The 12584-nt window shown below is 41.9% G+C and overlaps 1 protein-coding gene across 2 annotated transcripts in view; it reads left to right on the top strand.

Moving 5' to 3' along the window:
- LOC119658798 (organic cation transporter protein-like) overlaps window positions 1-11250 on the top strand; it is a 36771-nt gene extending 25521 nt beyond the window's left edge. The window contains exons 1-4 of one of the 2 annotated variants that reach the window (XM_038066517.1): window positions 5135-5281; window positions 9315-9666; window positions 9733-9876; window positions 9938-11250. In XM_038066517.1, the coding sequence (XP_037922445.1) occupies window positions 5248-5281; window positions 9315-9666; window positions 9733-9876; window positions 9938-10940 (1533 nt within the window). In that variant the 5' untranslated portion in view covers window positions 5135-5247 and the 3' untranslated portion in view covers window positions 10941-11250. Of the gene's footprint in view, window positions 1-5134; window positions 5282-9314; window positions 9667-9732; window positions 9877-9937 lie in introns of those variants that run through there. The other variant, XM_038066518.1, reaches the window with a different exon arrangement.
- The last annotated feature ends 1334 nt before the right edge of the window (window positions 11251-12584 follow it).

Below are 12584 nucleotides of genomic sequence, written 5' to 3' on the forward strand. Positions count from 1 at the left end.
TGTTTGTGTGAAGAGAAAGGTCGTTTTGCAGGCAAATAAAAAAAAGTACATGTCAGCGAGTCACTAAAAAAATAGAGAGAACAAGCGCTTATATGTACATGACAATTTTAAATAGTCAATTAAATGTTAAGAAAGAAAAAGATATCAAAACGGAAAGCCAATTAAATTAGTGGACGTCTGAAGGGCAAAAATCATGGTTGATAAAATGCATTGGAGAAAAAAACTGAATGAATTAATCGTGTCCTTTTATCAGAGATACAAAAGTCCATTGTTAAATGTTTGTTTGGTATTTTGTATTGATATTATATTATTCATGAGGTATGGGGCGTACTTAGGCTTCACGTACATATGACTGTTATAAACTCTTAATAACTGCGTAACCAATAAAAGTTTTGCGGAAGCAACACTCTCTGAATAGGAGTAAATAAAATTATCTAATGTCCCTGTATTTCCTCCCTTGTCACTGCTTGTTTCTCTCCTGAGTTTGCGAACTACTAACCAAATACTACCAAATACCTTTTAATGACATAATGTGACGTGAGTGGTCGATGACCAAAGACCATTCTGTGTAGCCGGAGACGACCAAGAGGGGAGAGCTATCCCAAAAGGCTCCTCGAAGTGCTCCGTTGACTGACAATTGTTTGCCTGTTTGAATAGTCCAATTTTTCAAGTATCCTTTACTTACTGAAAATCAAGTAAACATGGGTCATCGCAAGAACCTGGCGAAAGATCAACAAACGAGCTAGACCTATTTTCTTTTCTTCGCGGTCGGGCTCGGTTTCGCCATTCGCTTGGAGGTTCAGACCAATCCTGGCAAGCGAATTCTCGTTAGCGCGAATTGTGTGACCATACAATCGAAGACGCCTCTCTTGTAATTTTCCACGATCGGTGTGACCCCATAACGATCGCGGATATTCTCATTTCGGATGTAATAAAAACGTGTCACGCCACTAGTCCAACGCAATATCTTCGTCTCCATTACCGCAAGACGCGGTTCATTGTCTTTATAGTCGGCCAACAATCAGAATCGTAGAGGGCGACAGGACAGGAGGGCTTTTATACTGAAAGCGTGGTCATGAGTCCGCGAAGGACTTTCGACCAATCAGCCTGACCTCTATCGTGCTGAAGACCCTAGGGCGCATCCTGGAAATCCACTTAAGGATGATTATGGATAGAACGCCTTTCTCTAAGTCCCAACATGCCCACTTCAATGGAAAATCCTCAGAAACCGCCCTCCACGAGGTAATTGGGACAGTTGAGCAGTCACTGAGCGACATCATGGAAGTAGCGTTGCGAAAGGTGTGCCTGCGGGCCGTAAGATGCGGACTCGATATAAACCCAACCGAAAAGGAATTGATGCCATTCACCACCAAGTAAAGGATACCTGAATTCCACCTACCACGACTGAATGAGCTAATATTGGTTCTTCCCTCTAATGTAAAGTCTCTGAGTGTAATCCTGGATCCAAAGCTAAATTGGCGATTCAACATAGAACTGAGGTTTAAGAAGGCCTGTATAGCCTTCTATGCCTGCAAGAGAACCTTTGCAAAGAAATGGGGTCTCCGGCCGAGGATGGTTCTCCGGATGTACACCGCTGTAATGCTTCCGATCCGAACGTACGGCTCTATTGTATAGTGGCAGGCTTTGAGCAAAAATACAATAGGATGAAGCATAATAGGATTCAAAGAACCGCGTGTGTAGGTGCTAGTGGGACTCTGCAGTCCTGCCCGGCTCTCAATGTACTCCTGCATCTCCTCCCCCTATACCTTACCATTAAATACGTTGCAGCGTACAGTGTCGTCAAACTACGTGGGTCCGGATGCTGGGCAGCGAAGTCCTACAGCTACGGTAACATCCTAGACAACGTACCTCGGAAAGTCTGGACATTCCCTATGGACTATGCCACACGCAAGCTGAACTTCACGAGAAATTTTGCTGTGGACTTTCTAACCAGGGCAAAGTGGAAGACCGGCGGCGCGTTTGAAGGTTATGACTCAGTATTTTTTACTGATGGATTAAAGATAGTCTGTGGAGTCGACGGGGGGACTGTATGGCCTCCCAGGTTTGGCCAGTGTATTCCAAGCGGAAGTACTGGTGATATTGCAGGTCTGTCGATGGCTGGACCGAGATTCGAGCCTCAAGCGTAACATAGCCATTCTGACCGATAGCCACCAAGGTCTTGTACTCAACGACGACATCTTTCAGGCTGGTAGGACAGTGCAGAGAGGCGCTGAATTATCTGCGCGGGCCGCTCAAGGTCCCCCTCCTCTGGGTTCCCGGGCATAGGAACTTAGAGGAGAATGAATGGACGCTCTGCTCTGCTCTTCGCAGCCCTTTGGTTAGTACAATCTGTGTTTCGCTGGCGGCTGTCAGGGGCGGAGTTTACTCGCACTAACTAGCAGCCGCGGGCCTTAGATGGGGAAGGCTTACGAGCTGTGCCGAGTTGAGGAGAATTTGGCCCGCTTATAACATAGCCCGATCACGAGAGCTCCTGAAATGCATGCTCACCATATTATTTTCCAGATATTTGAGATGGGTAGGTCCTTGAAGTAACAGGGCCTTTTCGGACCCCTGCACTCCTGCGCTTTGCAAATAAATGTCAAAACTAACACGCAATAAATGTCAAACCTAACACGCCCAAGTGATTGTAGAACACCGATCATGTGCAATACTTTCCTTCTAAGAAACAAGTTCAAGCAATGCGTCCAGAGGCGAATCTCTTTTATAATATATAGTTTCCTTGGCGCAACGACTATCTATCTATATCTATCAACGACTATGATCAAAACTGAGTGATTTCAGTACCTCAGGTCAGTGTTCTCACCGATGATGATGGTGAAGAATTCGCTACCCAAGATTGGGCTAAAAATCTAAGCCGATGGAAAACAACCAACCAGCCCCTCCCCCCCTCAAACGACCACGCTACCCGAAGGGGAAAATGTTGGACCCTTGCAAAGCTTGTTGTTGAGTAGTCATTTTGCATGTTTAAATGTCAATTTAGTTAGGAAATCGATGGACTTTCAACACCAAAAGACACCACGATCTTATCTCCCGTGTTGTCCACGGAATTATCGATGTCCAAATGAGGGTTTGTGACTCTGTGATTAACAGTTAGTGCACTAAGTTGTGTGACGTAAAAACAGGACAGGAACTTGAGTCTCGAATGAAAGAAAAACTAATTATGAAAAATAATTTTCTTTGAGTCTTCTGTGGTGGATGACAGAGCGAATTAATCCAAGAATTAGGGGGGAACAAGACAAAGGTCAGACAAACTATAAGGTTGGTGTGGCTCGTCCCCGGAAGTGACGGGTGGTCCCTCGTGTCTATGTGGTGCAATTCGTCTCTTGCATCTTGAAGTATAGTGGTTAACTTGAGCGACGATGTGCATATTTCAGACTTTCCTCCCTGTGTAGTATCGGGACTTATTCTTTCTGGAAAAGACTAATTTCCCTGTCCACAAATCCATTTAAGCCGGAATAGACTGTGATCCAGAGTGTCACCATCGCAGGGCCGTATACAGAAAATCCGGGCCCGAGATCAACATTATATGAAAAATGGGGCTGGGGTGAAAATTATACAAGGTCTTCTATATAATCGTTGGTGCCATTGAAATTTCCGTTCCGGGCCCGAGGGGAATCACCCCTTTCCGCGCCTCTCTCATCAGGTCTGGACCTTCGTGAAGATTTAAGGGCCCCGTGTTTAATGTTCCGGAAATGGGCTTGCGAGCCATATTTTCATGGATAAGATCGTTCAAGCTAAGTAGGCTACTACTGCCACCTATCTATCTATCAGCGGAGATAAAAACAATTCCAAAAATGTGGAAATAATAGTGAGCAGTATTTGCCCTGTAAAAATTAGTCATAAAAATGTTCTAAAATTGGCGTAAACAAATGAGGTGACAATAAAAGATTTTAAATGGATTTTATCTTGTAAATGTGGTCTGCAATCCATTGTGTGTATTACTCTTATAATTATTCTCATAATTCATCCTGTCAAAATTATATAAAATAAAAGACCTCTCAAATAAGCCAAGCAAACAATTATGTTTCATCAACAAATGTTTTCGTCAACTTACGGTGGCAAAATCTTTTATTCTTTGGCAGTAATTGTGGTAAATATCTTGTTTTCTTATCAAACGTCTTTACATTGTCTATAATTATATGGATGAAATGGATAGAAATCAGACAGCAAATAAAATAAAATAGGGAAATTTTGAATTTAAACATTTTTTAGATTAGATACTTATCTGCGTACGGGATTCGAATAAAGAAAGTGTAATTTTTGGATATTTTTTTACATCATAGATCGTTTTTATGATTTTGAATTTATCTAAAGAATTTAGTCAGATAGTCTGAATTTCTCATTATGCAATTGTTTGAGATAATATTAGCATCTAATTGCAGCTGGTCAGATTAAAGACCAAATAGTAGCAACTTCCTCAAAGACTTATTTTCCAACAACTGATCATATGGTTGCTGTTATTTCTGGGTTTATAAAAGTTCTCTCGTGCAGTAACTTTTTTGGAGAAAGCAACAAACAAAGCTCAGCTTTGTCATTTTCTAAGTATCTTACAAATATTATTTTTAAATAGTCACAAAATTCGACTAAACAAAAGAAGCCTAATTACATACTATAAGTTAGTAGATATCTTTTTCCTATCCCAAAAAAAGTCCAGTGATGAGATTAGAAATGTGGGCGCTTTCTAATCTAATACTGACAAATGTAAGTGCTGGTTGAGCTTTTAATTGAAGTACACTGCATTGCACTACTATTAGAAAGATAGTTTATTATGCGATATCTTAAACCAGAAGCGCACATGTAAGTTTTTTGGAGCTATGTATGTTGGATTTGTTATCTTTGTTGGCGCATTCCAACCCAGGTTGCAGTCATAGGTTCTTCGTGCTTGCCCTGTTGGTGTAGGTTTATCACCCACACAGCATTAATTGAGGCATAGACTTACTTGCAATGAAAAAGCAAGAAAAGATACTATCCGAATGCGCTATGCTAGAAAAACAACTGAACAGGTGACATATTAACAATGAACGACTTATGTAATAATATTGCGTTAGGACGGAAACTAGTAGTATTTAGTACTTTTATGATAGATGTCTTCGAAATTGATTATCTGTGGTAGTACTGATTTTATCTTAATGTGGTATAGTTTAGTAAAAAGACGACAGTTTAGACAAGAGATCACATGAAGCAAGTGCATAATTTTACAGTGTTAAAATTTATTTAAGTTGCAAAATGGAGGGGGAAGTCGAAAAATTTGTACCATCTAGTAAGTAAAATTATAAAATTTAACACATTTGATTTTTTCTTTATTTTTTATCAAGTTGAGATAGCTTCCGAAATGTGCTGTGGTGCATGAATCTATTGGTTTTATTTTATTATCCCTTTTAGGACAGTCGTCAAATTTGACAGCTCTTTGCCAGGAATGCTGTTTAGGTTTTGAGTGGCTTTATTTCAAGATGTGTTTTTACATTGAAATTTTTTTGTTCTAAGCGCTCCATTGGGTGTATTTAGAAAGGTGCTCTTTTGATTGCTATTCCGAAAGTGTGAAAATATAATTTAATTGAAATTTAAATATGGAGAAGACCCCCGGTTTGATATTTCAGAAGCTAAGTGTTCCCTTCTTTTGCGCATTTGAGACCTCCTACACATCCTACATGAGGGGAATATTGTTGGGCAATCTCAACTGGGATTTTCTATTTTTGACGGTTAAGTACTGGGCACCGCTTGTGAGTGGTTTTGCTTTAAATAAAAGATATGTGAAAAGAGCTTTCGCTGTCAAATGGAAATTTAACTATCAAAATGATAGATAGATGCACACAGCTCTCAGGAGCAATAAAACAAGAAAAAATCAAGAAGGCTACCGGGAGAATTCCTTCCTCTTTGCCTGGAATCTAAGAACAAATTAAAGTATTAGGGACGGTCAGAACCAGCACCTCGCTGCGATTTCCGTACCCAATCAAATTTTGCACACCCCACAACTCACGCCACGCATGCTTCCCTGTATGACATCCGAAGTGGGAAAAAAGGGACTATTGGGGGCGGTCAGCCATAGCAGCTCCCTACAGGCTCCAATCTCATACTTGCCCTATCCCCATTATTGTTGAATCTTCCCCTTGGTTTGGATTCAGAAGACAAACCCAATGCAAAGTATTGGAAGCAGTCAGGCATAGTACCTACATGCCTTCGTATCCTTTTTAAGTCTTGCAGACTATCAGCTTCTTCTATTGCTAAGGCCCAATGGAACTCCCTTCAATTGGGCGACGGAATATTAAATGGGAATCAGCAGACGGAATTTCAGATGTCATGCAAGCAATGGTTCCACGATCTAAGGTTCCAAAAATATCAGGGGTATTATTGGATCCATTTGCGTGATAACGTGGAGGACTGGCATTGTATTTGCACCACTGTGTCCACAGTACAATGTAGAAGCATCGTTTGATAGAATAGCTATCGATCGAGACCGTTTCTGGAGCCTGATAGAGCCAATGGCCGGAAGCTTACGCCATTCCAAATCAGGAGACAACCATCATTACCGATCAGTTGTGTAAGAATTATGTTATCAGATTTGGTGTTCCTCAGGAATTACATTCCGACCAAGGAAGGAGCTTTGAATCCGATATTTGCAGACAAATGAGCAAAACGCTTGGAATTTATAGGACACCATTGCACCCACAATCGGACGGGATGGTCGAACGGTTCAATAGGACTTTAATTGCGAATCTAGGTATTTAAATTGGTCAGCGAAAAACAACGAGAGTGGTACCAGTGCATATCGCTGTTTTTGATGCTCTGTTTGGAAAAAATATCCGGATTCCTGGCGACCTTATGTTTGGACTATCACCACAGCTGATGATACATCAGGAAGACTATGTATCCCATTTGTAACATCGCTGACACTTAACATACGAACCTGTAAGAAAAAAAAATAGTTTGACGTCAGGCCACATGATGACTGGAGTGGCTGCACAACCCACGATGACAAAAAGGATGAAAAGTGCCGGATATTTTCCCAAAACACGTGTGGAGGTTTTATCATTCTCCTCTCACAATCTACAGATATCTGTCAAAAGACTTTCCTGGCTAACCTATCCGCTACCTCATCGCCTTCTAACCTAATGTTGGCTGGAAGTGTCCAGACTTTATTGAAGGACCTCTAGAGATGCCATTGGGCCAGTTCTCCTTGCCCTAGTGATGCTGACTGTTTTCACTGAGTTCACTAACGATACCTACCTTGTGGACAACCATGAGAAGTGTGCATGACATGAATTTGTTCTCGTAGGCACTTCCACTTGCTTCCTCGCTAACATTCTGCCCACCCAGAAGGCCAGCGTGTTTCCCACTCCCTGCCATCTTACTCCGGGTGATTTCAGTGGCTTAAAGATTCCCACTGCCTCGGAAATCAGTTTTGAGAAGCAGCTGTATTCTGTCCTTCCCCTTCTCGGTTAATGTCCCATCCTCCTGCTTCAGCTAGATAGAAGATATTGCCTTATCTTTGGATATAGCCTTATATAGCCAGGATGTTTCTGTCGTTTGTTCAATCCCTTCACAGAATTCCCTAAAGGTGTTTCGTTTTGCTTCCCACAACGCGTTGATTGTGGGTGTTGGCAATGCAGCCGAGAAGAACTGGTAACGCCTTCTTCCGGGTGCCGTCTCCTGGAAAATATCCTGATGCTACGACTGCTCCTGGAGTTCTTCCCCCGGCTCCCAGCGTGACTTAGACAGCCACAAGTCACCAGTTAGAAACTCTGAAAGGCATATGTATCTTAAGTTTCTTTTGAGAATGGTGCAAGCTCTTGGTTTTTCACAAGAGGGATCCTAAATTACCTGCCTACTTTCTCCGTGCAGAACGTGAATCTGCTCTGGGTGCACTCAGACTTCTAAGCCAGCATTATTCCAATGTTATCCATGGAACTTGCCTTTATAATTGCTGCAGATGCAGCTTTTGCGGGATGGAGGTTTACCTGGGCTATTTTAGTGCTAGTCACCGGCTCCTGTGCAGGCACACAGGTATGCTACCAAATCTGTAATTGATGAGGCAGTTACCACGTTTAATTGCCTCCAGGGATCAGTCGTCTACTCCGACCGTGAGGAGTTTGACTTTTCCTCATCGTTTCTTCTAAATACTCTTCATAACCATATGTAGAGATTCATGTCTTAAGTGATGAGGAGGCGTAGAAGCTTCCCCGTCTCAATCATCATGTATACCCGTGGTATGTCATCTCCCTGCAAATTTATATTCTGACAGTTTAAGGATTATTGTCCTAAGCCAGTTGGCCGTGTCCTCCGTCGCGCAGCCTACCACTATAAGAACTTGCCGAAAACGTATGCCGGTAAACACACGCTCCTTATTCCATCGCTCACAGATCTCCATGACGATGAGATTCTGAATTATTTCCTGCTCCTCAAGAGTGAGTATTTGCTCCGGAAATATTTTCGGCAGTATGGCCAGCCGGATGCTTTTTACCACATTAGCATAACTAATGGCGGATCTCCTGGTTCCAGCCTTCATCTCTGGTCGCCTCGAGATTTCCCTGCAGTCGACCGCTTGACGCCAACGTAACTGCGAAAGCCCCTATGTAATAATCACAAGGCTTAATGATGTCATATTCAACTACACAGAGAGCCTCAGGCAAATATTAAGGTTGTGTATTTGGATTGATTAGCAAAATATCAGAGCGACGCTACGGAGGGGACAAACTTGCGATTCTCTTTGAATTTGCAGATAGTTCCTTGAAGGATCTTATTTCTTATTATTAACCAATTTCACATTGAATTTCATCTTGTACTTCCCAAGCTACCTTGCGATCTAGGTTGCCTTGCCTCAATGTGTGACCTATCCACTGCCAATTTTGCCTTCCGATCAGCAAATCCACGGGTGTTAGGTCTTTGCGTCAAGGACATTATTCATTTGTTATTTTCTCAAACGTGTATTCTCGCTTGAGCCGTGATAACGTGATGAAAATAAGGGTTGACGAATACATTGAGCTTTCGAGTAACAGTGGTGGCTACTTGCCGGATATAACTTCCATAACATTCGCACGGAACAGCCTCAATTGTTAGTTAATGTTGAGATACATATATTTACCGATTTTAGACAAAAGATAAAAACGATTTAGTCTCGTTAATACGTTGATTGACATCGAGCTCAGTCCCGGCATAAACAACGCTTCCTAGATATACAAATTGTTCAAACAAATATTTAGTTGACATCGGTGACATCCCACATTCCCTGTAAATCCTTCATTTCTTATAAATTACTAAGTATGTCCTGTTAACAAAGTATCTATTATCTATTTCAGATCAAAAGGACCAAAACATGGATCCCGTTCAAAAAGCAATGGGAGCTATCGGATGGTGGCATATTTGGGTTTGTGGAGTTGTCTTCCTGTTGAAATTCCCAGTGGCTTGGCATCAAATGGCCATCATCTTCCTAGCGCCACCAATCGATTCTAAATGTGCTGTACCGGCAAACGCTTCAATATGTTCGGCCGAATGCAAGCAGTACAGCTATGACCGAAGGATCTTCACTGAAACGATAACCACGGAATGGGATTTAGTCTGTGATAGTCAATATTTGGCGCATTTATCGCAAACTATATTTATGCTGGGAATTCTTCTGGGGAATGTATTGTTTGGATCGTGGTCTGATAAGTAAGTAATGTTAAGGACGAAAAATTAAATCCTTTTCCCCATAACTAATACTGATACTATTTCCAGATTTGGACGAAGGAATCCACTAGTGGTTGCTGTAATAATTCAACTTATTACAGGAGTGGGTTCTGCTTTTGCCCCATGGTTTTGGCTGTTTTGTATTTTGAAATTCATTACAGGATTCGCAACTGGAGGAACTATGGTTACCAGGTAAAATCTAAAGCACTTCATGGTTCAAAAAATCTAACATGTCAAATCTTTTCTTTTACAGTTTCGTCTTGGTCATGGAACTTATCGGGGCTAAGTGGCGTGAACTTGTTTCAGTTCTGTATCAGATACCATTCAACGTCGGACATTTGACACTAGCTGCCTTCGGTTATTACCTGCGTGACTGGCGTTGGTTCCAGTTTGGAATCTCAATTCCTTCAGTGGTCCTGATCTCCTACTACTGGCTAGTGCCGGAGTCACCAAGATGGCTTTTCACAACCGGACAAATTGAAGAGTCTGCACAAGTTTTAAGAAAGGCTGCCAAACAAAACGGTCTACCTACGGAAAATATTGAAGTGGAGCTGGAAAAGGCTGCAGCTTTGAAGCAGAAAGAGAATATCGACAAAGTAGTTGAAAAGGGGAATGCCTTGGACTTGGTACGGACATCGAACATGTGCAGCAAAACAGTCTTCATTTGCTTCAACTGGCTGGTGTGTGGCTTATATTTCTTCGGAGTTGCACAGTACATTGGTCATATTGGCGGCAATATATTCTGGAATGTGGCAATCGGAGCTGGATTGGAAATTCCTGGAACTCTCATCTGCATCGTGATGATGAAATATTGGGGTCGCAAAAAGTCACTCATTATTTCCAACACATTGAGTGGTATCGCTATGCTTGGCATTGCTTTTGTATCCGCCGATGATGAGTCGACTATGATAACCTTGTCGTCAATTGGAATCGTTGCAATGAGTATATCCTTCCCGAATGTCTACGTTTTTGCAGGAGAACTGTTCCCTACTGTGATTCGAAATGTTGGTGTTGGAATTGCCTCAATGATCGCCAGGATCGGATCTATGTTGGCACCATTTGTTGTTGGGTTAGGAGCGGCAAATCATGCGTTGCCACCAATAATTTTCGGGGTTGTTCCGCTACTGGGGGCAATTATGGTCTTGTGGTTGCCTGAAACCATGGGTCAACCCTTGCCTGAGACAATTGAAGATGCCGAAAACTTTGGAAAGAAGACAAAAGGTGTTAAAGATAGAGTGTTGGCGAGCGGAGTGTAGTCTAGATTGCTTTATAGATTCTAGTGCAATTCTTTTTGTTTGGAATAGATACAATAAGCTTTAGATTCTCATACACGATAGGCGTAAGTGAAAATTGTATTGTGATAAATCAACGTAAATTCAGTGAACTGCTTTCCATATGGAAAATTTTTCAGAATTTATTTGAATCTATGTTTTTTGATCGATGACATCTTAGAGTTTAGTTATCTTGTAAGAATCAGTTCTACTTTTAAGTTATTGTATTTCTATATTGTTGTTGTAAGTTAAACTGGGACAATGCAAAGAAGTAAATATTTTTTTTAAAGTAGTATGGAAACTGTTTTTTCTGTCAAATGTGGAATGCAAGCCTCTTGAGGTGGTCCGGGGCCCGAATTCCAGTGCGCCATGACTATCAACGTTCACCTTTGTGCTTATCCTTCCCTTTCTGTAAGCTACTAACTAATTAAAGTGTGAAATCTTAAATTCTAAAAGATCTGGCAGATACTAAGAATTTGGAGAAAAGGAGCTTAATTCGTGATGACTGGTTTAGAGGAGAATTGGACCTGGTGCTGGGAAAATGGCCTCAAAGTGGCGAAATTTTTTCAAAAGGAGCTTAACTTGTGATCACTAGTTTAGAGGGAAACTAAGCCAGCTCGGTGAAGGATGTAGCTAAACAACTCAACGAAAAGTACATGGTCACGCGAGAACATCGTGAAAATTCAATGATGCACGAAGTAAATCGATACAAGAGACGGTGCAGGACCATTTTTTTCTTCACTCTTTCTTTCTGCTCGTTTCTCTACTTATTTCACTTGCGTCCACCGAGACAAGTCCCTTGGTAACTACCGTGGTCATGCGGGCGCCTTGGTTTTGGGGTAGGAGTTCGATAACATGGTCCCTCCAGGTCGAGGTCCAGTTTGCTTTGGCCGGCGTCATAACGGATGCCATTCGCTTCAACTGTGCTGTTCGGGCTGGACAAGAAGGAATGCTCTTATAAGCACCTCATAAAACGCCTGTCAGTAAGTGAGACGGCTAAACTTAACCACTTGCTCACACAAAGCTAACGCTAGCTGACCGTCCGTCAAGCCAACTGCTAACAGTTTTTCTGGTTGCAGAGGCTCTCGGGGAGCACACAGGCCATCCTGGCATGTGCGGATTCGGAGTCTCTGGGAACGTTAGCCGTCACCGCGGATAAAATTCAAGAGGTCCAGATGCGACCCATCTTTTTAAAAACTTTGAACGCACGCAACTCCGTTAATATTGAGAATGTCAAAAAAGGAGCTTAATTCGCGATCACTAGTTTAGAGGAGAATTAGCCCTTAAAAGTGGTGTATAGGTTCGGGGGTCTGGGTGCTAGGAAAATGGCCTCAAAGTGGGAGAATCTTTCGGAGAACTTTAAACGCTCGTATCTTCGTTAATGAATTTCTAGAAAACGAGCTTAACTCGTGATCACTAGTTTAGAGGAAAATTAGACCTGGAAAATTGTACATAAGTTGGTGGTCTAGATGCTGGAAAAATGGCTCGAAAATGGAGGAGTCTTTTGAGAAAATATAAAGGTCGCCACTTCACCCGATATTATTTATGATCTCCCCATGTACCCGATCTGTAGCTCACCTAGTACAGATATTAAATTGGTGCGGCTCTGAATAGGCAGTTAAGCACTAA

This window comes from Hermetia illucens, chromosome 6 (assembly GCF_905115235.1).
Source record: "Hermetia illucens chromosome 6, iHerIll2.2.curated.20191125, whole genome shotgun sequence".
In the NCBI taxonomy this organism is placed as follows: domain Eukaryota; kingdom Metazoa; phylum Arthropoda; class Insecta; order Diptera; family Stratiomyidae; genus Hermetia; species Hermetia illucens.